Source organism: Anguilla rostrata, chromosome 7, assembly GCF_018555375.3.
Source record: "Anguilla rostrata isolate EN2019 chromosome 7, ASM1855537v3, whole genome shotgun sequence".
In the NCBI taxonomy this organism is placed as follows: Eukaryota; Metazoa; Chordata; class Actinopteri; order Anguilliformes; family Anguillidae; genus Anguilla; species Anguilla rostrata.
Genome location: NC_057939.1, coordinates 47,164,547 through 47,189,988, shown reverse-complemented (window position 1 = coordinate 47,189,988; position 25,442 = coordinate 47,164,547). Strand labels below are relative to the sequence as shown.

Genomic DNA, 25,442 nt, shown 5'->3' with positions numbered 1-25,442 from the left:
TGGATAATATAAAAGGTGTCTATAACATGTTATAAAGCTGTAATATGGATAATATATAAGGTGTCTATAACATCTCATAAAGTTGTAATAGGGCTAGTATATAAGGTATTTATAACATGTTATAAAGCTGTAATAGAGACACTGAAATGTAGCTGACCTCATCGCAGGCGGAGCAGCGGGGCTTCAGAAGCTCGGCATGGTGTCGGCCGCAGTGGATCTTGCCGTCCTGGTAGAAGTAGATGAGGTCCACCAGGAGCTCGCCGCACGTGGAGCACGCAAAGCATGCTGGGTGCCAGCACAACGCCGGCCCCGCCCGGGAGGCGAATACCGCCATCTCGCCGCCGGCGATGTTCTCCCCGCACTGGAGACGAAACGAGAAGGAGGGAGAGGCGTCAGCAAACGGAGTGAGAAATGGAATGACCTCAGCACGTGGGAGAAGGGTGAACGTCTTTGTTTTCAAGAGTTTTCATTTAGGAAGACGTCACTGCACTGTGTGTTGGTTTCTGGGTTGACTACCATATATTATTCTCAAATCCACTTTATTAGCTCTATTAACGAGTCCCGACAGATTAACCAATGGGATGGCTTAACGGGCCATGACCGAACGCTCGTGGCCACGCCTTAATTTAACCGCTGATGTCCTCTCTGAGATACGGCTCACAGCTGCTCTCTATTAATCCGGCCCTTGGCCTTGGGCTTGGAAAACCGGGAAAACCACGCGGGACTGAACATTCTGCTCGGAATCATGTGTGTGCGTGCGTGCGTGCGTGCGTGCGTGAGGGAGGGAGGGAAGGGGTAAAGCTGGAGTGTTCCGCTCCTCCTCCAAGGTGAAATCAGACGTTTGGAGGAGTTACGACTGCGGGACGGCCTACGCCTCACTCCTCCTCCTCCTCACTCCTCCTCCTCCTCACCCTCTGTCTGTGCTCGTAGAAGGTGTGCATCAGAGGGGGCTTTGGAGGGGTTTTGGGGGACATACATGCTCACAGACAGTGTGTATCAGAGGGGGTTTAGGAGGGGTTTTGTGGGGACGTACGTGCTCACAGACGGTGTGTATCAGAGGGGGTTTTGGAGGAGTTTTGCGGGGACGTACGTGCTCACAGACAGTGTGTATCAGAGGGGGTTTAGGAGGGGTTTTGCGGGGACGTACGTGCTCACAGACGGTGTGCATCAGCGCTCGGGGCAGCAGTTTGATGCTTCCTCTTCCCAGCGCCTCCTTCTTCCTCTGAATACTGAACATCTGCAGCTCCTTCTGCTCCTCCTCACTGAGAGACTGACAGTACCGCACCTGCGGAGGAGTGCCGGGAGAGATCATCATTTTACCTTTCATCGCTTGCAAGTTTGAAGTAAATGTCAGTGCATCTCCTGTCATTGATTCTGCAGTTTTTGTTGATAGAGGCTTTGGTAATATCACACCAATGCAGCACATTTGAATTTGACTTTAAAGAGCGAGAGAAGGAAAGCGTGAGGGCGAGAGAGAGAGGAATATGGAAAGAAAGACAGTGAGAGAAAATGGAGATAGAAATAGAAATGTAGAGCGAGCACAGCCTCTCAGTTTGTATCTAACACGTTCTGGATTGGTTCCCTGAAGACAACCCACATCAAACCTAATCCACTTTCACTGAGGAGCCATTTCTTAGTGCTTATTCTTTGGACAGTGCTGGCTTCGATGCCTGTGCCCAAATCTTTCACAAAACCAAAGCAGCAGCCGCTTAAACAAAGAGGCAGGTTGTTTAGAGAGAAATCAAAAAGACATGAAGGAGACACACTAGCAGAGGCCGCTGGACCGTGTCACAAAGAGATCTCTCTCTCCCTCGCTCTCTCTCTCTCTCTCTCTCTCCGGCCCACCAGGCCGTGCCTGTGAACCACAGCTATGCCAGGAATCCCTCCGCCTCACGGTCAGGCCGTGGCAGCAAACATCGTAAAAAATCACTCCGTCAAGAGTGCCATTGTGCCGACTGCGCCCCCACCTCCGGGGGAAAAAAAGCGGAGAGGGCCATCTCCGCGGAGCGCTGGAACGCCGAGCGAAATTCGCACGGGCGCGGGCGGGAATCTGCGTAGGCCGATCGAGCCCCTCGTCACTCGAGTTTTATTAACTGCGCGTACAAAATGGGGCTGAAAGAGAGTTCGGTGGACTGCGGTTTCAAAGGAGGAGGGAAAACCTGACAGTGCCCTTCCACTCATTTTAAGGAGAGAACTCGGCGCAGCGCGCCCCCGTTTCACCGCCCTGACACCCCCCCTTACCTCGTTATCGTGGGGCGGCAGCTGGTACAGGAGCTGTTTTATTCGGAATTTCTCCCCGGGACTGTTAATGTAGGGAACCTTATCCTCGGGGAGAGAAGAGAAGTACAGCTGAACCTGGGAGAGGGAGAGAAAGACAGAGAGAGATGGGGAGGAAGAGAGAGAGGGAGCGAGGGAGGGAGAGAGAGGAATGGGAAGATGAAAACACTTGATTACTATGAAGCCCATTGTAATGTTTCACATTCCTTTGCCAAGGGTTTAAAATAAGCAGCAGCTTGCATGTAGTTATCATCAGTGGCATGAGGCATATTGTTGTCACTTGGACAATGGTAATTGTCAGCAACTACAATATGGGCATGCTAGCCAGAGACTTTGAGGCTCTGGTCATTACACACACACCCCAGATAAAGACTTGTGCTGGAATGAGCTTAATTACACACACACACACACACACACACACACACACTGGTGTGACTGGAATAAACTACGCACACACACACACTAGGCGTGGGCTGGAATGGACTATGCACACACACACACACACACACACACCAGATAAAGGCCAGTGCTGGAATGAGCTTGTCTCCATTGTGAGTGGCATCCTGCTGTTGAAACCAGTTGTGTGGAATGCAATTTAGACAGACATTCAGGAGAGGGGGGGCTTTTTGGAAGGTGGGGGGTACCATAAATTATGCTCATTTAATGTTCCTATTATCTCCATCCTCCTCCTCTTCAGGCCTGACAACGAGTTCCCTGCAGGGTCAGCCCTTCTCTAAAGTAATGACCAGCCATCGTGTGTAGGGTCAATCCAGCCAATGGCCGTCATAAAGAGATTACATTTGCCCCTTGTGTTTTACGCACACGCACACACACACACACACACACACACACAGTTTGCAGAGGGGGTTGAAGGGGGCGGGGTGTATGTGGTTTCAGGGGTTCTCCTGTTGATTCTGCCCTTCCCTTTCCTTCATTGCTTCCATGTGTCACCCTCCACCCCCTCACCCCGCCCACCAACCCCCCACCCAAAACTAGGCCGGCCCTGTTTCTGGACTGTAAAAAGAGCCCCATTGGTTCACGCTCCTCGGGACCAGGGCATACCCCCACAGATGGCTCAGGCTAGCCGTGCCACTCGCTAATAATTATTAGCAGACTTTCTACATGAAAAAAAAGGTTTGTAAATAAAATAAGAGGATACACATCCTGTAGCTAATTGGCTGCGCCTCTGGACATAGAGGAGGAGGAGGATTTTTTTCCCGTTTTTTTTTTTTTAATCGACCCCCACCCCACTTCCCCCGCCCTGTCCCAAATGCACAGAGATTCTTCTGAGATTTCCCCCACATTGAAGCCTCAGACCTCAAAAGATTACTGAACTCGGAAAAACTATACGTTCCCCCGACGTGCGTCCTTTTCCACGGAAATGACTCGCCGACGCTCATCACCGCGATGAGCGTCTCGGCGCAATGCGAATAAACCACAGCCCCATTAAAGCACTGCGCTTCCTGTTATCGCTGGAGTGAGTTTCCAGCCCTGTGGACACGTCGCTACGCTACGCGTGACTGTATAAACACCGCGCGCCGCACTGCGCTGACGTTACTCTGAATACGAGCCGGAATCTGCTCTCGCGCAGCTGGAGGGCAGGGCTCGTCATCAGATTCCGTATTTTTAGACGCGACCGTTAAAAGCCGCGAACCCCGCTCCCGGATTTAACACGGGTAGCGCTCCGCGTTCGGTCCGATAGCCACCTTCCCGAAAAAAAGGCGACGACCGCGAGCGGTTACGAGATGGAGGGAACGTGGAAACGCCCGCGCGCGAAAACCAAGATGGCTAACATGAGTCATGAGCAGCAGTAAAAGTCTCTTTACAGCTGCTGATGTCTTCAGAGCGCGAGACTCCGGGGCTAAACTAGCCTATTAACCGCTCTCAGTCACAGAAAGCCGACACAGTTCTCATATTCTCATTATCATGCGCTCACAGCGCTGAAAATAAAAATGGGATTAGCCTAGTAAGCGCCGCATTAGCTTAGCTTAAGGCGCATTTAAACGGTGTACTGCTTTCCCCCCGAGGCGGCCAGATGGATTTGAGTGCGGCCAGTGCCCAGAAATGCGCTGGACTTTCACATAGTTTTACTCAAATCATGTTTGTATTTTTGTCCTTCAGATCTACTAAGACTGCAGGGCTATCAGTTTCTCCACCTCCTTTCTCCCCAATTTTTGTTCTTACCCACCAAAACTTTTCTGTTTCCCCAATGATCTTTTCTCAGATTTGACCACCGATCAGGGGCACAGCACAGCCAATCAGGGGCACATAAATCAGAGGTCAAAAGTCATAACTTTATACACTGTAAGACTCGAAATCTGCCTGAGTAACAGCATGTCTGTGATTTAGGCGGTCTGATTTACGTTAGCATCATTTATGTTTGCATATTTTCAGTCGGGGTGGGGGTGGGGGTGGGGGAAGTGACCTCACCTGCTCGGGCCGCAGCCCCGGCGGGACCCAGGCGTACTCCTCCAGGGCGCACCCCGAGTCGTCGTCGGACGTGGAGCTGCGCTGGAACCCCAGGGTGAGCTTGCTGGCCTTCTGCTCCATGTCGCCCCCTAGAGCGCCGGGGTGGTAGCGCGCTGCGTTCTCCAGGTTCATTGGGGCGAGGTTCTGCTCACACAGAGAGAGAGAGAGAGAGAGAGAGAAAGATGAGTGTGTCGCTCTTTGTCGCAGGAAACAGAGAGAAACTTCTTGCACCTTCTTTGTACCCCGTCTCTGTTTTTGGGGCGTCTGTCCCGTTGCCCTGCTATTACCTACCTCCAGCTGAAATCTGCTGGTTCAGGGAGGCGAGCGAAGAGCTGTCTCATGACTGCATCGGCAGCTCTCTCCTGTGCGGAGCTGGAGCGAGAGAATCGAGGGGTATCTAGGCAACCACCTGCTCTTATGTTGATAATTTGCCTATAAAAAGATTTGTTGCTGGTTTACGCTTTGACTGCCGCTGTAGAAAAAAAACTCACATTTTCCATTTCTTTTTCCTTCACTGTTAAGAAATGCTCAAATCCTGCAAGAGTTTGAGAATCTTTTTAAGGACTGCGGAGAGTTATACACATTCACACATATATAAATGGAGCGCAGAGAGCACCGCTATTTGGCGAAAACCATCACGGGTTTAGGCTGCGTCTGTGAACCCGTCGAACCCGCGACGCGTGAGTGACGGAGAGGCGTGGCCTGCTGCGTTACCCCCGGAGATTTGAGCGTGGGGGGGGAGGGGGGAACAGGTGAGAGGCAGACGAGCGCAAACAGACAGTCAGCTGGGCTGAAGACTACAAAGCTGGCACATCAAAGACCCTGCCCCTGACCTTTTTGGACAGGTCACACGGCACACCGTGCAGGACCCCTGCACGCCCGTCCCTCACACAAAGAAAACACGTCGCCCTGTTGACAAACATGCAACTGAATACACTTCAGGATCTCCATATATGGGAAGATATATTTTTGTTGCATCAAGGGATGGCTCTGTGTAGAACATGCAGGAAAGCCATACGCCTCCCTCTGCTTCTTTGATTGACATCATTACAACCCACGGATCTCTGATCCATAAGGAAATGGAGTTGGAAATATTACTTGACTAAAAAAAAGTGAAGCAGGATATTCTGTCCACACCCAGGTTAATTTTTTTTTATTGTGTTTACTTACTTGCTAAATTTGCATATTTTTTTTCTATTGTATATTCATAGTGTATATTTAGCTATTTGCTAAGTGGGCACCTCTACACTTGGCTATTTATTTATTGTCTGTCTTCAAAAAGGAACCTCAAACAGGAAATGTGACTTCACATTGCACTGTGCTGTCTTCGCTGAGCTTAATTAATCGCAGCCAGGCGTAGGCTGCATGCTAGAGACCACGGCAGCTTTCCGTACGTCATCACATTTCTCCTTTTAAGGAACAGTTGTGCGACAGGCACCTTGGAACTAGGTGCTTTTGCAGTTGTGTCCGTTTCTCAAACGCTCCACTTCCACTCCTGACTGAGGGACTTCAATGGGATAGCCCACTCACCCCCACCCCACCCTGCCCCCCACTCTCCAAAAAGTCACACACAAGCCAGAAAAGAGCAGCTGGGAAGGCCTGCCACGCCCAAACTCTGGCTTTGAAGAACCAGAGCCGTGGCAGAGTGCGGTGAGATCTCCCTCCAGGAATTCCACACATGCAGCGTGCAGAAATACACACTCAAGAATGTGTTAGACATGCATGCGCTCACACACACACACAGTCTCTCTCACACACTTTCTTGCACATACACACAAACAGTCTATTTCTCACACACTCCCTGACACCCACTTTCTCACTTATACACACAAACACACACACATACTCACACATACACAAACACACACATGCGCACACACAAACACACACCCTCTCTCTAACACAAATACACACACACTCTCTCTCACACACACAGATGGGCACACACACACTCTCTATCTCTAACACGCTCTCTCTCACACATACACACACTCTCACACACACACACACACACACACACAGTTATGGTATCAGTTCAGCTGAGGTACGCAGCTGGTCTCCAGCAGCCCTCGTGTTAGCGATGATGATGCTCGTGCTACTTTTACCGCGTTCCTCTGAGTCCCTGGCAATGATTAACTGCCTCGTCGTCCGCGGCTACCGGCTAACGCAGGCATGCGAGGGCACACATCAGGACCAAGGCTACATCTGACACCAGCCAACCGCGAGGCCTCGCGCCTGGCTGAGTGGCAGCTCACGTTTAAACACAAGTATGTGTTTATCTGGGGAGACCAGTTTAAGAGGGTTCAGCGTTTGCTTTTTTAAATGAAATGTCGCCTTTTATTGCTGACACTTAAAACACGCTACACCCACTTGAATTCATCTCTTTGACCTTGCGTCCTAAGAAAATGAGTCCTCTTATCTCAGCATTTATACACTTTAATGCCCCCTAAAAGTCAGATAATGAGCCTTCAGTCAAGGAGTTGGAAAAAGCACTTTGTGTTGCGTTTGAGTCTGTTGGCCTGCAAATGAACTGAAGTTGCCTTAGCTGAGAAAACAAGATTTTTTTTTACAGACTTTCCAAACCAGGGTGAAAACTCCTCCTAAAAAGACACGGTTAATCAAAAGGAAAGAATCTGGACTTAATCAACAATAATTAGCATCAGCTTTAATGTTGCAAGTTTATGTCTCAACCTATTTAGCCCATAACGTCACGATTAAAACATCGACTGAAAGAGAGGGCGGTGGGGAAGAAGGACGTAAAGTCATGGAAAACGATTTGGAGTACTCTTTCTCAAGACGGGCTTTAGAAGCTAATTAAAGCAATTTCCTTTGGCTTGTAAACCGTGTCCTGTAGTATAGACAGCGTGTATGAGAGGCACTGAGGACAGAGTCGGTAATTAAAAGAGTTCAGGCTCAAATAAATCCCTCCCTCCCTCACTCCCTCCCACTCCCGTTTCAGGAAGCCAGCGCCCGGCCAGTGTCCGTGTCCCACATGCGTTAAGGCCGGGGCCAGGCCACCGGATCAGAACCATTTCCTTAACTTCCCTCCCTCCACTCAATCAATTCCTAGAGAGACTGGGGGGGGGCATAATAAAAGGGCATCTTATTAGAAAACCTCTAAACACACCCCCATACCCCCCCGGTTGGTGAATTTCACCTGTGTCTCAAATGTTTTTTGGGGGGAGGGGGGCTGGTGGACTGTAGGGTCAGTTCCTGTATGCACCCCTGCCCAAATTGCCCCGCCCCCCATCCCCAGGCCCCTGTGGCACAAATTGTTTAACAGCCCCTCTTTTGTGAAGGCACTTGTTAACAAGGCTTTTGTGGGGGGGGGGGAGATGCATATCACAGATACACCCCCAGTGTTTTAGTTGAGGCCCCCAGGGGTGGGTAGCGGGGGGTGGGGGGGAGCACGATCAAGCAGTAATGCTGGGGGGGCGGGGGGGGTAGGAGGATTCACTGCCAACCGAATCATATGATAAAGCCCCCCCCCCCCCCCCTTGAAACAATGGAGAGTGTCCCTTAACCTCAGGAGCCCTGTGAAGATGACAGGGATCTCCTCCGCCCTGCGTTTGCATACAGAGAACGGGGCTGGGGGGGCGCTGGCAAGCCGATCACAACGCAGACAGTGCCCCCCCCCCCCCCCGCATACACCTTCACAACCTCCACCCGCTCTCTCAGTTTGTCGCTCCCTTCTTCCTATTCACTTTCGCAGAAACACAGACAAGCCAACGCACAGTAAATCCCACAAGCGTTTAGCGTTAGCTCAAAAGTAAAAGTGTTCGCATCATGCATAATGAACACTGTCAGTGTGAAACGCACTCCATCACAGTTTATTGAATGCCGAACCATTTTGCCGCCTACGTTAGCGCCAAAGGAACAGTTGTAAGCTGGTAGGGTTAAAAGAAAGGCTGCAGCTATGGCAGTGTAAGTGTCAACACGCGTTTCTCACCGACAAGAAAAGTACACACTGTCTTCCTGTCTGAGTGCAGTTTCCTTTAACAAAGCGGCTTAGACGTAGCTCGCGGCTAGCGCCTTCCTCAGAGGCGAAGCCGGACACCATAAAGGGAAATTCTCCGAAAACGATTTCTCCTTCAGCCCTTTTTGCTTTTCTCACTCAGGGAGGGGTGAGGGGGGATTTGACAGGGGATTTTTTTTTGGGGGGTGGGGCAGGGGGGGTGGCTGAGGGTTAAAGGCCCTGGTTTGTTTTGTGGGGGGGGGGAGAAATTAGATAAGGTCAAGACGCGCCCGAGACAAAGTGAGCGGCCCCCAGTCAGCCGGCGGACCCCGGAGGATTAATGACGCAATTACAGCACAATGAGCCGCGACTGTCGGGCCCGTCAGCCGCGGCTCTGAGCGGAGCGCTCTCGGGCGAACGCGGACGCGCCGCATAAATGATGTTCTGCGCTTTGACCCCAGTGAAAGATGGGGGTCAACCCAGGCCCCCGGGGACCATCCACTCATCTCAGCGCTTGATAAATAAGATACGCTCTCAATGCCCAAAAAGATTTTTTTTTTGTTTTGTTTTGCGGTTGTTGTGGTTCACAGCCTTGGTGTGATTAAGGTTTTGGCGCTCGGTTTATGAGTTAACAAGCCTGTTTTAAAAGAGGTGAGCGGGAAAAGACGTACGCAACAGTGTATCTTGACCAAAGGCCGAAGGTTAGAATGTCCAGTTTTTAAAGTACAAAGCTTTTGTTGCTAAGCAGTGCTGTACACATTTATAAACTTGTAAAATGGGCAAACACGTCCAAAATCTATACAGGTTGTAAAATGGACATAAGTCCCCCGGACCTCCTTGACGTGTCAGTTCCCTGTCGTCCGTCTGTCTGTCTGACACATTGCTTTCATTGTCAACATCGCCGTCTCCATGGTGATAAATGGGTTTTTATATCCTGAAACATATTGCGCTCATGGTCTAAAAGTTATACGTTTCATTTGGCAGCGTGAAACACTCTGTCAGTGTGTCAGTAGCGAGATATAAAACACAGAAGAGCCTTTCTTATATAAAAACAATCAATATTTCCTGTCAGAGGTCTCTGGGCTTTAAAATTCACACTGATAGCCTGTTTTCTCTTACATTCTACTCTGTTTCTCCTCTCTGAGAAACAGCCACAGTAGACCTTCATTCCAGCGAGCAAGACACTAATGTTACACCGTGTCACCTGTTGGCACTTAAACCAGACGTGTCGATGTTTCTTTTTATAATGCCGCGACCTCCTCCTAAACCGAGAAGGTGAGGGAAAAACGCATTCGGAGAAACGCAGGTTTGAAAGTCGCAACACCAGGGCAGCGTAAACCGATTCCAAATGCAGCCCACATACTGGTGAGTCAAGGCACAAAACCGCCTGCTACTTTGCACAAAGAAATGTGTTTTGCACACGCATTTCAGCTGTTTGCAATGTGAGAAACATGAACGTGTCCATCATTGGCAAATTACCTTTGAGAGTATGAAACACTCATTTACAGAAGTCAGAAGAAGACTATTTTGAAATGGCACTGATATTTATCGCAAGATCCCAAATGATTCAAGTTGTATATACATATCCATTTTACTCTGTATTGCATACAGTGAGAAGCCCTGAAAGATCATTCAAGAACTTTTTTGAAATTCTTGTCAGGTTGGCCCTCTTCTACACTATTCAATAAGAAGCCCAAGAAGGTTTTTTTCCAGGAAGTTCATTTTTTGGTAATTGGTACATCTGAGTTCGGCCCCAATTAAACCCCCATTTGGGAAAGAGCCCCATTCATAAGTTTAACTCAATTAGCAGGGAAGATGGATGGTGGTGCCGGGCGCTGGTGGGGATTTCAGAGTTCAGGACACTGTGTTTAGCAGTCCTTTAAGAGTCACAGCTGAGGAGCAACGCAGGGTTCTTCAGCGGGGATTTATATCAGACCCAAACGGGGTGACGAGGCCCGTCTATGGAGACCGCTGAGGTTTGAGGGGAGACCTCCAGCGTGTCGGCATGGAAACGCACGTACTGCAGGCGGACAGCTGGGGACATCTCGAGAGCACAGGCACACACACACGCGCGCACGCACACACACACGTTACGTCTGCGCAACACGCAGTCACCTTTCACACTTTCATGCTGTTAAAATGAGTCACAGCTCTCCCACACCAGCCCTGCGCTACCACCGCTGCGCTCTCCCGCTAACAGGCAAGGCCACCGCGTTCTTCCACTAAGACGCAGCAACCGCGTTCTTCCAGTAACAGACATAGCCAATGCATTCTCCCGCTAACAGGCATGGCTACTGCGTTCTCCTGCTAACAGCAACAGCCACTGCGTTCTCTCGCTAACGGACTCAACCACTGCAGTGTGACTTCAATCAACGCACACTTACTGCACAAAGAGGACTCTTGTGCTAACATTGCACACACGTGCACCCTCCACATATTTCTGATGTTATATCATCCTAATTGTGGAGGGGAAGCAATTGCCCAGTTGAAATTTCACCCCATTCTGCATTGTAACTGCGACCCATTCCAGCCCATAATTCCATCCAGTCTGTTACATAAAGCTGACACAACACAACTCTTTTCCGTGTGTTGTCACTGGATGCACAGCAAGCCTGCCCATCATACTTAAAGAGTCCCTCTTAAGTTTTTGAGGAAAAGTTCCCAAACAAACTAGCGTACCTCGGCAAATCCCGCATTAGCTCCAGCATGCAGCTGGTCCCCCGGATGGGTACCCCACAGAAAGGGACCCACAGAAAGGCAGGGATCTGCAGTTTCCTCAGTGCTCTGGATGGGAGGCAGAGGCACTCTCCGTACGCTCACTCACCTCCCACACTGCCCGGTCCCCGCAGGCCAGCGCTCTCCAAACACGCGATCCCAGGTCCGCCCGCTACGCTCCGCGCCGCATGTGTCCTCCAACGATAAAGATCTGCTGCTCTCTTTCTCTCTCCCTTCCACCTTCTTTCTATTTCCTTCCCTCTCTCTCTATCTTTCTCTCTCTCTCCTTCTACCTCTGTCTCCCTCTCTCACCCTCTATCTCCCCCTCCCACTATCTCCCTCTCTCTATCCCACCTTCTCTCTCTCTCTCTCTCTCTCTCCTGTATCCAGGGATGTTTGTTCCTCTCTTTCGGCTCAAAGTCCTCAGATCCGTTTGGGAGCTGGTCCGTTCAGCCACAGCCCATATCAAACAGGGGCTGTAAAAACACTGGTCTGTGGAGAGGAGACGCTCTCTCACTCTGTCTATGTCTCTTTCTCTCTCTCTCTCTCTCCCCCCAGATGCCCCCCGCTGTGGCCCCACCCCCTCAGGCCTGCCCTCTTCTCTTTGGTCCCTCCCACGACACTTCAAACGCACTTCAAATAGTGTTGGGGGAGGCAGTCAGATCAGCTTGCAGACCCCAATCTGAAGGACAGTTCCTGAGCACTACCCGGATCTCTCTCTCTCTCTCTCTCTTCAGTTCTCTGTCTCACTCTCTTTCTGCCTGTCTTTCTTCTCCTTCTGTAGCTCTCTGTCTCACTCCCTCTCTGTCTCTCTCTCTCCAATGACATCATAGTTGTTAAAGCTGCCTCCCCCCACCCCCCAGTAACCGTGTGTGAGTTGCTTATTGGAAATCCTGACATGGCAAAGGAACGCAATAATTCAAAATGGCCCACTGCTTACTCACACATTCATCAGATATTTATCTCCTCCCTCCTCTCTCACACCCTCTCTCTCTCTTTCTCTCAAGTGGACTGCACACATCACCCCCTCAGTTTTCCCTAAACTCTCTTCTGAAGTGTTTGCATTGTACGTCTGCCATCAAATAGGGCCTTCTGCAAAACACATTTTATATTGCAAAAGACAAGATTTAATTCTGAGTAAGCGCCAGACTCAAGGAATGGACGGGGCTCACCATCAACTTCCAGAGATATCCATTTATTTTTGTTTCGACTTGAAAATCCAAAATGTTCGAAATGATAACGACAACGTGAGAAGTTATTTGCCGAATACGAATTTGCGATGATCAAACGACGCCGTGGCTGCAAGGCATGTTCAGCTTGGATGGGGTTACTTTTTTTTTTAAGACATGTTCCAACTTCACGGTAATGAGATCCAGACGCAAAACAATGAGCAGCTCTGGGAAAGCTCTCGCCTCCCATTCCGAGTCCTGTTTCCCTTCAAACTCGCCCTCCTGATAGTTTCGGGCGGAAAAGCAGGAGTCGCAGCAAGTCGGCGGGACGCTACTGCCACAGAAACGAAAACTGTTAACCGTTCCTCTCTCCCCGCTCCCCCTCCACAGCGGCCTGAATGGTGGGTACGGGGCGGACCCCCCACTAAAATTCATCTCTCTCTCTTCCTAACTTAACAATGATGTCAGCAGGTCTATGCCGCGGCGGCGGAATAATTCGGCTCTCCAGAACACTCCAGAGAGCTCATTAGCATATGAATCAGAGAAGTCACTTTTCAAATGGGCACGTTCTGCTAAGGGAGTACATTCGCGCATTGGAAAAGAGAAATTAGTCAAAAATAAGTTTCAGAAAATAAGTGTGTGTGTGTGTGTGTGTGTGTGAGAGAGAGAGAGGGAAAACGAGACAGAGAGAGACAAACAATAAACGCACGAAGGAAAGCGCGTGTGTAAAAGTTGCGGGTGATTTATATGGAATCGGACAGTGCCATTTTTCATTATGAAGGTCTCACAAGCAAAGGCTGGCATCATTTAAAACCCGAGTTGACAAATGTGTTTGAATCATTGTGTAGCCGACAAAAGGGCAGCCTCTTATGCCCAGCGCCGAACAAAACCTGCTGTTTGTCACTTTCCAGATTACCTGGTACAAAGGGAGAATAAGCGAGGCTTCCCTCTCCCCCATTGGCAGGCGAAATGTATTAAACCCAACGTGACCCCCAGCCTGTTGTTCCGGATTGAGAACGCCAGTTTAGCAACGTCAAGCCTGAGCTAAAGATGAATGCTTCCCTCAAAGGAACTGTGACTTTTCTTTAGAATGGAAGCACGGGACGATCAACAAACAAACAAACAAACAGACAAAACTTTTCTGAACCGTCTTTGGGAAGCTACGGGGTGGGGAACTGAGATGTGGGAACTGTCAAAATTAATTCTGACGCAAAGTTGGAACCCGACGCTGCCTCCGGTGTCCGGGTGTCATACGTGCGGATGAACGAAAGTCCTTCTGCACACCATAATCCCGCCTGCTGAGACAATAGGGAGGTATGATTTAGGAGGGTGATTTAGATGCACTTGGCTCATGGCCAGTGTCCGTGCAGCCATTCCAAGAAATTCCTTGAATGCGCGGGGTGGCTGGGCGGGGTCCCACAAAATCTGACCGCGACGTCCCCGCTGTTTCCACCAGGGATAAGAAAAGGTGCAGCGTTTCCTGTCCTTTCACAAAACGAGCCCCTCAGAGTCTGCGTGCGGGGCGCCTGCGTTTCCTCCCTACCCAGGAACTGGACGTCCTGGCCTCGTCGCCGCGGGCAACGCCTTCCCTCTCTTCCCCTCTTCGAGAGTGCGGCCTTCCTTCCTTCCCCAGGCGAGACGGTCGAACGTGTTTCATATTTTTACAAGTTAAATATAGACGTTTAAATGATATTTTTGTCCAGAGAAACTGACTCTGCTTCCAGTTTTCACATACAGTCGATTTATACATCTGAGCATTTGAGCTGAAGGATCTGAGGTAAAGCAGCCTTCTCGAGGGTACAAAGGCAATGCCTCCACCTGGGAATCAAACCTGCAACCTCAGGGTTTCGAGTCTAATCATGATACAACCAAATGGGATCCACTCTCTCGTAACCAAACCTTGGTCTTGAATGAGGGGCGTCCTGTTTTTCATTCAGATGTCCGTCAGCTTGGGGGGGCGGGGGTCATGTAACTAATGAAGGATTTATTTGGTAACCTCTGGCAACCTCTGACACAAACAGCCCCCTCCCCCTCCCCACCCATCCTGCACTTCCAAAGAGGTTCTCCACTCTCAGTCTCCATGTATAAAAGCCTTCACAGGAAGGAGCCTTGTTTGTGGTCCCAGTGGGGAAGATCTTTTATAGTGCAGAGCGCAGGGATGGGCATAAATACACAAACATGTATCCTGTTCCTAATTACACAATACCTCCCAAATGAAAGCATCTGTAGTGAGTTAGTGCACACAAAAAAAAGAGGTGAGCCACCCGTAGTCCAAATGAAATCCTTAATGTGCAATTGCATGCATACATACTGCCTGTCACTGATGATGTTCATTACAAGAAAGTTTTCAGGTTTGGTATAAGAGTTATGATGATAGTACACACTTTGGCTAAAAGTACCTGGCGAATGACCGAATCACATATATTGTGTAATAATAATGACTTTAATTATTCAGTGTTTTTCTTTAAGGTGCGCATATCTGTACAGAACTGGGTGGAATAATATGACTGAAAAAGAGTGGGTGCTTGGGGCAATAAGGGTGTGTGTACCCAGCAGGCAGAGGGGTTTTTGGGCACGATGGGGACCCACTGTGGGTTTTGTGTGGGGCGCTCTGTATCCTGTGAAAGCCATTGTTTCAGCCAAGGCCGGTTAGGCACTGTCTGCACTCAGCAGGTGGGGTCAGGCGTGAGCCGGGTCCCCTTTGTGCTGGGAAAGGGGGGCGAGGGGGGGGGGGGATTCACACCCCATTACATTAGCAACTCTGTGACAGGGGGACAATTCCACATCCTGCTGTGACCGAACTCCCTCTCTCTCCTGTTTACGGGAGCGAACGGGAACGGAAATAAAAATTTAAAAACCCTGGGCCCTGGTTATTAGCATCTGGAGTTCATCAAAAAAAAACCAGCCAATCAACCGCATGCTCATTGAATGCACTTCCAAAAACCTATTTATGTTCTGGCCTTCTTTGACAAAGATAAATTTAAACTGAGTGTAAACTTGCAGTCGAATAATGACTAAATATGATTCATCATCATCATCATCAGCATTATCATAATCATAATCATAGATTTATTTGCCAGGTACTATATTATATATTATACAGAACAACATACAAGGAGCAATATCATAAGTGTGTTTGTTATTTACCAAAAAATGAAGTGGTAACAGCCTAAGAAAGTGCAAAACAGCCATTCAATCCTGTGCTAACAAAATGAAAGCACTGGCTAACAAATGATTATGCGTTCTTCACGTGTGTAACTTCAAAGAGCAGGACTAGATAGCAGGCTGTTGTTTTTATGCAAAGGTGAAGTCACAGGTATCGTTGTCTCTGGGACGCTCGGCTGACTGCTGGCACTTAAGTAAACACGCAGGGATAAGCACAATGCCTCGTTCCGCCAAGGCGTTGCACTGATGGCAGAGTTAACCACCTGTCTGTTGGTCTGTCTGACAGCTTCTGAGGGGAAGAAGGCTTCTGGTGGCGAATGAAGTCAAAACAAATCCATCAGCCTTTGTAATGCGCTACGGCTTGCACAGCCAAATATAAACAGAAAAGGAAAACCGTTTATGTGCTTTGGAAGTATTTTTTGTTCTGTGTAATATATTATTCATTGCAGTATAGGTTATCAGTTGTCTACATGGGTTTTTGAACAACAATTCTTCCATTTGTGGCAGTTCAGTGGAACTGAAGAAAGGTCAAATTCTGTCGCAGATTAAATCTAAAACTCGCTTCCAAAAAGGCCCAAAAACACATCTGTCAACTCTTAACCGCCTATCATACAAAGTGACAGCCATTTTAGAACCGTCAATGCGTGATGTCACTCTGCAAACTCAACCAGTGTATTACCAACTTTACATTTTGAAAAGATGAAGGATTATTTTAATGGTCATCTCTTAATGAAAGCTAATAGACTGTGTTTCACACAGCATCATCTTTCTTTCTTTGCCGCAGGTGACCTGCAGTGTATGGCATAGACATAATTAAAAAAATAAACACATGCATATTAACAACTAACAACTAAGAGACAAGTTTTCAGGTAATTGCACCAGCTATCACATCTAACTTTTTAAGATTATATTCTCTACTACCACTGTCAGTTGACAACTTGATGACTTGGCATCAGGGCTGTTCATTGCCTCTACCGGCATGTAAGCACACAATGATGCTGCGCCGGGTGATAGCGTCTGCTAAATGCCTGAATGTAAATGTAAATGTAAATAGCACCAATAATGATCAATGCTAATCTTATAGCCCATTCATACTCACAATAAGGGCCGTGAACGCTCTGCTAGCCCACAGAAGCCTAGGGTACGTAAGAAAGCAGAAGCGATTAGCATACGGTTCATCACGGGTCCTTTCAGGACAAATGGGACACATTATCTCTATCGGGCCGCAAGCGGTAGGTCTACAGACATGATCAGACTTGTGTCACTTGCTGGGTCAGGTTGTTATGTGTTTATTTCCTTATCTGGGAGAAGTAATCAGGCATTCTTAATCTTCATTACAGCTGGTAGCACGTTGGCTGCTGACCTGGCAGGTTTTTTTTTTTTTTTTTTACTTTCCAGGTTATTGAATGTCTGCATGTCTGCTTCACACATCACATGATCAGTGTAACTCAACTCTGATAGAGTGCTCTGAAGGAAAACATACTGTAGCTACTGGACTCATATAATTGCTGTTTGAGTTGATTTGTGTATTGTGCTTAAAATGTTGCAGAGGAATTGTTCAGTTGTCCACTGTGAATCCCTGTCTGTAGTGGCTTTCGGTGGGATAACGAGCGTTCTCAAGCCACCTCGTACGGAAGACTACGGTGGAATAAAGAGAGAGAGCATGCTTAGAGGGTTGTCCTTTTACTCAAACGCCACGCTATACAGGCTGAACAAATATAAACACGAGGAAACTTATACATCCCTGACCTCTGACCTTTATGAGGGACACATGACTCATAAACCCCCCCCCCCCGAGTTTACGGCACCCTTTCCAGTCACAGACGGAATGACCCCAACACTACTTCACACCTGGATCTCACCTCCTGACGCTATAAAACGCTGGTGTCCAGAACCGACATGCCCTGACAACCCCGCAGCCTCTGTACCCAGCATACCCTGAGGACTTTTTCGGAAAAGTTCCCCTACTTGCATAACCTTGTGACAGGTTACAATACCAAAAAAATGGGTCAGAGGCACTCGGTTGCAGTTGTTAGTTAAAAGACAATGGAGGGCCTTTTTTAGAATTGTAACCTTACGCAAGGTTATGCAAGTAGAGGAACTTCCCCCCCAAAAAAATTGTATTGATGTCCAGTGCATTCTGAAGGGCACCTGTAGAGTTTTACAACCCCGGATATTGCACTAAGCATTCCCGACCTACCTATCATTATACCCTGAGGACTGCTGGAGAAACACCCTACTGTAAAGACAAATTCTTCAGCTCCCTCAGGTTCTGATACCCTGTCCGCATTTCCTGCTTCACCCCCCACGGAACTCCCGAAAAGCAGCCCCACACTAAAGATGGGAGTATACTTGCTGCTTAAAACAAACCTTTGGCTAGTTTGTACGAACAAAATGATGTAAAATGACATGATTGTGGAGAAAATGAAACACCGTACTGACTTTGGCCACTGCAGTGTGCATGCTCCTGCAGAGATTGTCTGCAATTGGTGTAAAATTTCACATTGCTGGCTGCGTTCTGCCTCTCATTCAATACAGTGAATAAACACACCAACTCCTCTTTCTTCTTTTCCTTTCTGCAGCACTAAATTAATTAAAGTGACCTCACTGACTGAAATTAACTGACATCTGTCTGTAAAAATTTCTTATCCACCACAGCCACTGTTGTTTTCTGTGCTCGGTGCAGCAGACGTCACTTCCGTGTTTCAAGTATACTTGATAAGAAGGTGAACATAGCCAAACTCGAACTACAGGCAAACAGCCATCCCTGTCCCTTCTATTGAAATAGAAAGGTTTGAATGCTTCCCGTTCTCAGAGAATGTCTGTTCTTGCAACTGAGGTTGCAGGTTTGATTACCAGGTGGGGTACTGCCATAGAACTCTTGAGTAAGGCACTTGACCTGGACTACTTCAGCAAATATCCAGTTTTATAAATGGTTTGCACATGAAGAACGTACGCTGTGTAAATCACTCTGGACAAGCGCATTCGCTAAATGCTGAAAGTTTAAATGTAAATTGGGGTTTTCTTTGTCCGTTCCAATTCCTCTCACTGGAACCCACTGTATCACTGATGTGGGCATTATGCAAAAACGTTTGAATGTTCAACCTCATCTTAACATGAGTGCTGTTCTTTCATGGATGCTGATCTTCTCCTCCCCCATGCAACCCACACAATCTCTTGAACCGCATCGGAATTTTGCTTCTGGTAATCACTCCCTTTCGGTCCAAACTGACCCTAAGTGCGGCAATGAAGGGCGCTATAAAGCAAACGATGGCGAGGGGGCTAGCCTCGGCTTTACTGCCGTTAGGAGTTTATCGCTGCCGCGGAGCTATTGGCTAGCGACGCATTCACTGGAGTGTGAGGTCTCACCATAAAGGCCGGGCTATCTCAGACTTAAATGACTCGCCAATGGGTGTTATCAAGACAAGCGCAACAAAAGAGCGGGCAGTAAAACTCAATAAAAGCCGACATTCTACTGTCGCGATTATCCTGTGACCCTTTGACAGAGGAAAGGTCAACAGATCTGGAGGGTCCTAGTCTTTAACCGATGTAAAGATTTGCCCCTGACAAGCTCCATACAGTCGGCTTGTTAGGTTTATAACCTTTAGATAACCCCATTTACAACTGTCACCCTGTCAAAACTGGAAAATGCCACAGGAGAAAAGCCTGGAAATAATAAACATTTTACTTTTAGTCTGTCGTTTTTTTTTTTTTTTGTTTTTTTTCTCGGAAAGACTGAAAGGCTCGAATTCTTTTTTTTTACAAACTGAAAAAAAGATGTTAGACTTGACCTTCCATTCATCTTGTTCTGAGTTTGCTGCAGACGTCGCACCGTCAGAGCAAAATATCACAAAGCAAAGCTCAGTTTTACAAGTGTGTGAAACAGAAACACTTTCTGACCCCAACCTCACATTTAATCAGCAAATTATTATGGGGAAGGTGATGCGGCCATCAGCACACTTAAGCTTCATTGTGATTCATGGCACCCTGTATTCAAACTAAAGCGTCTCTTTATGAAACACCGCGGCTGGCTTTCACAGGAGCGCGCTTAGCGGTGGTTTTAAGTCACTTGAAAGCCGTATGATTACAGATAGCGCCGCCGTGCGAAGGGGGAACGAAGCAAATTCTCACCGCGATTTAACACCGCAAAGCCGCCGCCGCGAAACGAATCCTGCAGGAATAAAGCGGGGGATCGCAGAATAATGAGGTTGACTTACAGAAACGGGCCACGCTGATAACACGGTACCGTTTACATTTTACGCGCCGTGCATTTAGCAGACACTGTTATCCAGAGTGACTTACACAGCTTAGGTTTTTTTTATGTACAATCCGTTTATACAGCTGGATATTTACCGAAGCGATTCGGGTTAAGTCCCTTTCTCAAGGATATGACAGAAGTGCCCCACCTGGGAATCGAGCCCAGAACCTCAGAGGGAGGATTATAGTGTTGAGACTATCAGACTAAACTCGCAGAAATGGTTGGAAAAGTTATTTAAACGCGCAAAGCTTATATGTGCTCTGAAGTTTTGGCAAAGACCAGCAGAAGACCCTGTCAGGAACTGTGATCTTAGTAAATAGACCAGAAGTCCACTTCTGTGGCACCTCAGCTATCTCTCTCTCTTTCTCTTTCTCTCTCTCTCTCCATGGCCTGCCACAGACTCGCGATAGGATGACATTTTATTTTCCAACCGCTCTTGCCCGCCGACACCTTCTCACCTATCTGTAAAATCCGGACCTCGACACTGGAGACAATCGGAGCGTGGGCAACGGTCGGACTCCCAGGGCAGTTAAACAGAGGAAACGGTTTTATTTGTGGACGCCATAACCCAACAAAGAACGAGATGCCCAACAGTCCAGGGACGAGACACGGGATGACAGTCCCAGAATTCCTTCTGAGGAGCCCCACAGTTGGGCTCAGAAGGCTCCTGTATTTTAAAAATGTTTCTCCTGCTGTTGCCTGTAGCCCCTGGAAATTATTCTTTAAAAAACTGCACTTAAGCAGACATTAAAAATGCTTACGAAATACAAATTTTAAATATCTGGGACGGTTGAGTCACAGAAGTTGTTTTTTCAAATGAAAGGATTTTCTTCCCGCAAATAATTAGATCCAAATGTGCACAGATGCTCAGACGTGGCCTTGGAGGACAGCTACATTGCTGGTTTTCATTCATCCCCCCTAATCAGGGAATGGTTTTACACCTGGTTACCAGGTGAGTGGGGCCTCTGGCCAATGAGTAACATTAATCAATCAATGAACTTTATACCAGGAATAAAAGAAAATCAGCAGCCCTGCTGAATTAAAGGGACAAAGTTGAGTATCTTGGATGTAGGGTTAGTGCCAGCAGCATCGCCATGGCAATAATATAATGTATAGTATCACTTAGTATATAGTATATAGGATCCAATCATATAGTACATATTACAGTTTGCAGCTAGTATATGGTGTATGGTACTGTACCCCCATTTTCTTAATCTCCAAACGGAGTGGGGTGCTGCACGTCAGCACAGTGTCTGAACCCCATTGCTGCCCTTCACACCCCAGAAGCAAAGTTGGGGGTCCACACGGGGTCCAGGGCCTGCCGCTGGCAGGACCAGTCAGGGGGCAGTAAACCGGCAGTTTCCCACACATGGAAATGTTTCCAACCTTCCCGTCTTCAAAAGGAACCCAAGCGCATTCAACAACCCCCCCCCCCCCCCCAAAAAGAGTTAAATACTTCACAGTCAGGACCTTGCTAATCATTAGAACGCCTTCCTTAAGGAACAGAGCTCCATACAGTCAGAGCTGCAGAGGGAGATAATTAAACACTCTGCTGTTTTACTGTGGGGAGGGGTGGGGGGTGAGTTTACCACTCAATGTGGGCGAGAAGTGGTGGTGGGGGGGGAGGGTTCATGGTTTTTTTTTTGGGTTCCAGCTTTAATTGGACACAATTTAAGTCATTAGGGAAGGCAGTAAAAAGAGACTGCCAAATACCCCTATGCCACCCCGTGACCCCCCACCCCACCCCTTCCCACCCCATTACAACCCCCGCCCACCCCACCCCCCCCCCAAAAGTTAAATAAAAAAAGAGTGTGTACTTCAGCTGAGGCCTTTGATCACTGGCATCTGACATCCCCTTAGACCGACTCAGTAGGCCTGTTGCTGGACTTGCCTCAATACTCTGGGTGTGGGGGGGGGGGGGGTGTGTGTGACCTCACTTTTCTTCTGGCAGTTTCCAGAGACATGAGCTTCAGCTACACTGTGTGGCCATACGAGCCCTGTTTGATCACAGCTCAGTTGCCCATCCCCTGGTTTAACCCCCCCCCAACCCCCATGCTATCATGCTAACGTGATAAAGTAACTGATACGCTTCCATTTTTCAAAAGAAACCGAGGTCAAAGCCTTCCTTTCACCCCATTAAAACGATGAACTTTCGTTTTAATGTTGTTAAAAAAAGGGAGGAGAAACTTCTGTCGTTACAGTGGGCCGTTACTATGGAGACACCCCCCTGCACAAACTTGAACCATTAACGTTACACTGTACACCTTCTGTGGGTCATGGCTCTGACCCCAGCCCCCACCTCAAAATCACCCTGGTAACAGAGTATTTGACTTACAGCAGGGGCAGTGGATGAATGTGGGCGAGTGCCACTGTGTGTGTGTGTGTGTGTGTGTGTGTGCGTGCGCAAGTGTGTGTGTGTGCTGTGTGCTCGCGTTTGTGTGTGTGTGGTGTGCGGGGGGAGGGCATGTATTTCCTCAGGGGATTTTGGGTGGTTCAGGTGTAGGGCGCCCCCTGCAGAGCAGCTCTGGGTAATGCGGTCTGAGCAGAAGCCACATCATCCATTAGCTCAGAGTACTGCAGGGAGACATTATGGGATATTTAGCACAAATAGACCAACTCACCCCAGCGCAGCTCACGCAGGCCTTTCTCCTCATAATGGCACCTAAGACTCCAGCTCCAGCTCCGGATAACTGGACCGGCACCAGGAGTGGACGGAAAAATAAATCCGACCGCACGGAAAAATAATTTCATGATGTTATGACTTTCTTCCCAGCCAGCGAGCACGCAGCCTCCCGCCTGTGAAATATCTGCCAGTCGTCGGCACCACCGTCGGCTGCCAGCGCTTTTACGAAGTGGCGCTACAGCGGGCCGCCAATGGACCGCTGGCAAACCAAACAGCTGTGCCGGCGCTGGGCCGACGGTCGCTTATTTGGCGGGTCATCGTACCTTTAATAGAGCTATCAGTGAACGTGCGCAAAAAAAAAAGAGGACACCTTGGGCTATTCCGTGAAAACATCATCAATAATTCACCCAAGAGCAGGTATCATGTATTTTTAAAACGGGGGCTTAAAAAAGGAAAACGTTGGGAGGAAATAAGTGAATAAATATTTTAGCGTGAGTCCTGGGGCGTGTTTTTATGGTAGCAGTTCTGCGTCCACAAAATTGATGGTAATTATCAGAATTCCAAGAGATCAAAAGTGACAGAAAATAACTGACACTAAGCCAAGCTAGACAGGCAGTGAGAGAGCAGAGCTTAGCGATTGATTACAGCTCTATGTGTGTGTATGTGTGTGTACACATGCATATATATATACATATATCTCAATGTCTGGAATATTTATATATATAATGAAGATTTTCAATATTTTGATATTTTAGTATATTTTCAGTATATTACATTTCTGTAGTGAGATATACCTGTACATGGGACCACCTCCACCCCTGGTACCACACAGATGACTGCACCAGGCTAGGCCCAAAGTGCGTGGGGGTTGAAGGGGGGATTGGGTGGTTATTAGAAACAGGAAATCCTGAAGCAGTCTGCCTCCACGCTGTAATTCCAGTTTAGATGCAAAGGGGAAATATGTCCTTAGACGAGAGGGTGGGTGGGGAGGGCGTGGACCACCCATCCGTACCTTCCCAGAATGCACCACACGGGCGATCAGCGTACAGGCTGTAAGAGCCCGCGTTCAACATCTGCTCAGTTACAGCCGTTTTAACTCTGTCAAAAAAACGAATGGCAAACAGCTGCTTCGTTTGGATACCAACGCCGATGCCTGTAATTATTTGAGTAAAATGCCGCCCTGTCAGCACAAAACAAAATAAAGTTTTTAAAAAAAGTTCAAGGCAGAAGAACAGACAGAGACGAGGCATATGTTGAGAATGAGTAAACATTCTCCGGTCCGTTCATCTGGAAATGCTGCTGCGGTCTTTTCAGTATCTGCGAGTCTGCACACACTCATAGTATATACTTGGCATTGTCAATCGGTTTTCAGAGTCCTGGTAAACCGATTGTGCAGTGCAACAAGATCATACTCGGCTGTTTATATTCCACTGGCATGGTTCAGTTATTTTGAATATCCCGTAGATACGAGAACTTCCATTGCACATTTTTTCCTCATTAATGCAGGTCATAACGTAATGGTTTTCCCCAGCCCCAGCCACTTAAATAGCTACAGGTTAGGGGACTATTCCTCTACAGCTTAAGTTCATTTACAGTGTTTGGGGTAAAAACACCTGAAACCCAAGTAAGTCCTGCAGAATGGACTGCTACCTCATCCCAATTTGTAATTTGTAACCTAATTACAGGACGGGTCTTCTCCCTTCCAGGAAGATGATACAGGTCAGGAATGAAGCTGTATAACATAGCCCCCCCCCCTCTCCTATATGGTTTATAGCCCTATTCACTCTGGGTCATTGGCACACTGAACAATGACATGCCATTACACCTCACCTTGTTTTGCTTCTGATTACATTATTCACCAGTGTCCTCAAAGTCCCTGCCTTGCCATTAAAGTCCCCACAGTGGCATTAAAATCCCTGCAGTACCATTACAGTCCCCACAGTGGCATTAAATGGATATACAGTCCCTGCAGTCGCACTAAAGTTCCCACAGTGCCATTGAAGTCCCCACAGTGTACTCAAAGTCCCTGCATTGCCATCAAAGTCCCTACAGTGTCCTTAAAATCTCCTCAGAGCCAGTAAAATCCCTGCAGTATCATTAAAGTCCCTGCATTGTCATTAAAGTCACCATAGTGGCATTAAAATCCCTGCAATACCATTAAAGTCCCCGGATTGCCATTAAAGTCCTCCCAGTTGCATTAAAATCCCTGCAATACCATTAAAGTCCCTGCATTGCCATTAAAGTCCCCATAGTGGCATTAAAATCCCTGCAATACCATTGAAGTCCCTGCATTGCCTTTAAAATCCCTGCAATACCATTAAAGTCCCTGCAATGCCATTAAAGTCCCTGCAGTGCGTGTGGGCCTTTTCAGAGCTGGGTTGTCACCTCGCTGTTTTCTTTACCTCCAGGCACTGACAGGAAGACCGCTTGCACATCCCAAACAGCCCCCCCCCCGCTCTTTGAAGCCCCCTCCCGAGTACCGCCATGTGGGTCCGTGCGCAAACAAACTGCCTTTGTCAGCTTTTGTTAAAGGGTCATTGTAAGCCGCCCGATTGTAAATGAGAGGCATGTCTGCTCTTGGCTTTGGTCAATATTGACCCACCTGCAGGACAGGCCCAAAGCCCATCTTCACTGAGGAAGATACACTTTCGACTCAGTCCTACACATGTAAAAAAAAAGAAAGAAAATTATCCCCAAAATCAGAACAAATCAGGGAAAAAATAAGCAAAAAAATTTCTTATTTTTTTCTCTCTTACAAGATGATCTTACCGAGGGACACTTTAATTTGTCAGTTTAAACAATGTATATAGC

The 25,442-nt window shown here is 48.0% G+C and overlaps 1 protein-coding gene across 3 annotated transcripts in view; it reads right to left on the bottom strand.

Moving 5' to 3' along the window:
• The window catches only part of LOC135259879 (prickle-like protein 1), a 41,757-nt gene that overhangs the window by 4,374 nt on the left and 11,941 nt on the right, over positions 1-25,442 (bottom strand). The window contains exons 1-5 of one of the 3 annotated variants that reach the window (XM_064344759.1): positions 11,526-11,947; positions 4,708-4,890; positions 2,242-2,355; positions 1,148-1,285; positions 158-361 (exon numbers count right to left, since the gene is read on the bottom strand). In XM_064344759.1, the coding sequence (XP_064200829.1) occupies positions 158-361; positions 1,148-1,285; positions 2,242-2,355; positions 4,708-4,878 (627 nt within the window). In that variant the 5' untranslated portion in view covers positions 4,879-4,890; positions 11,526-11,947. Of the gene's footprint in view, positions 1-157; positions 362-1,147; positions 1,286-2,241; positions 2,356-4,707; positions 4,891-5,037; positions 5,321-11,525; positions 11,948-25,442 lie in introns of those variants that run through there. The other 2 variants (XM_064344760.1, XM_064344758.1) reach the window with 2 other exon arrangements.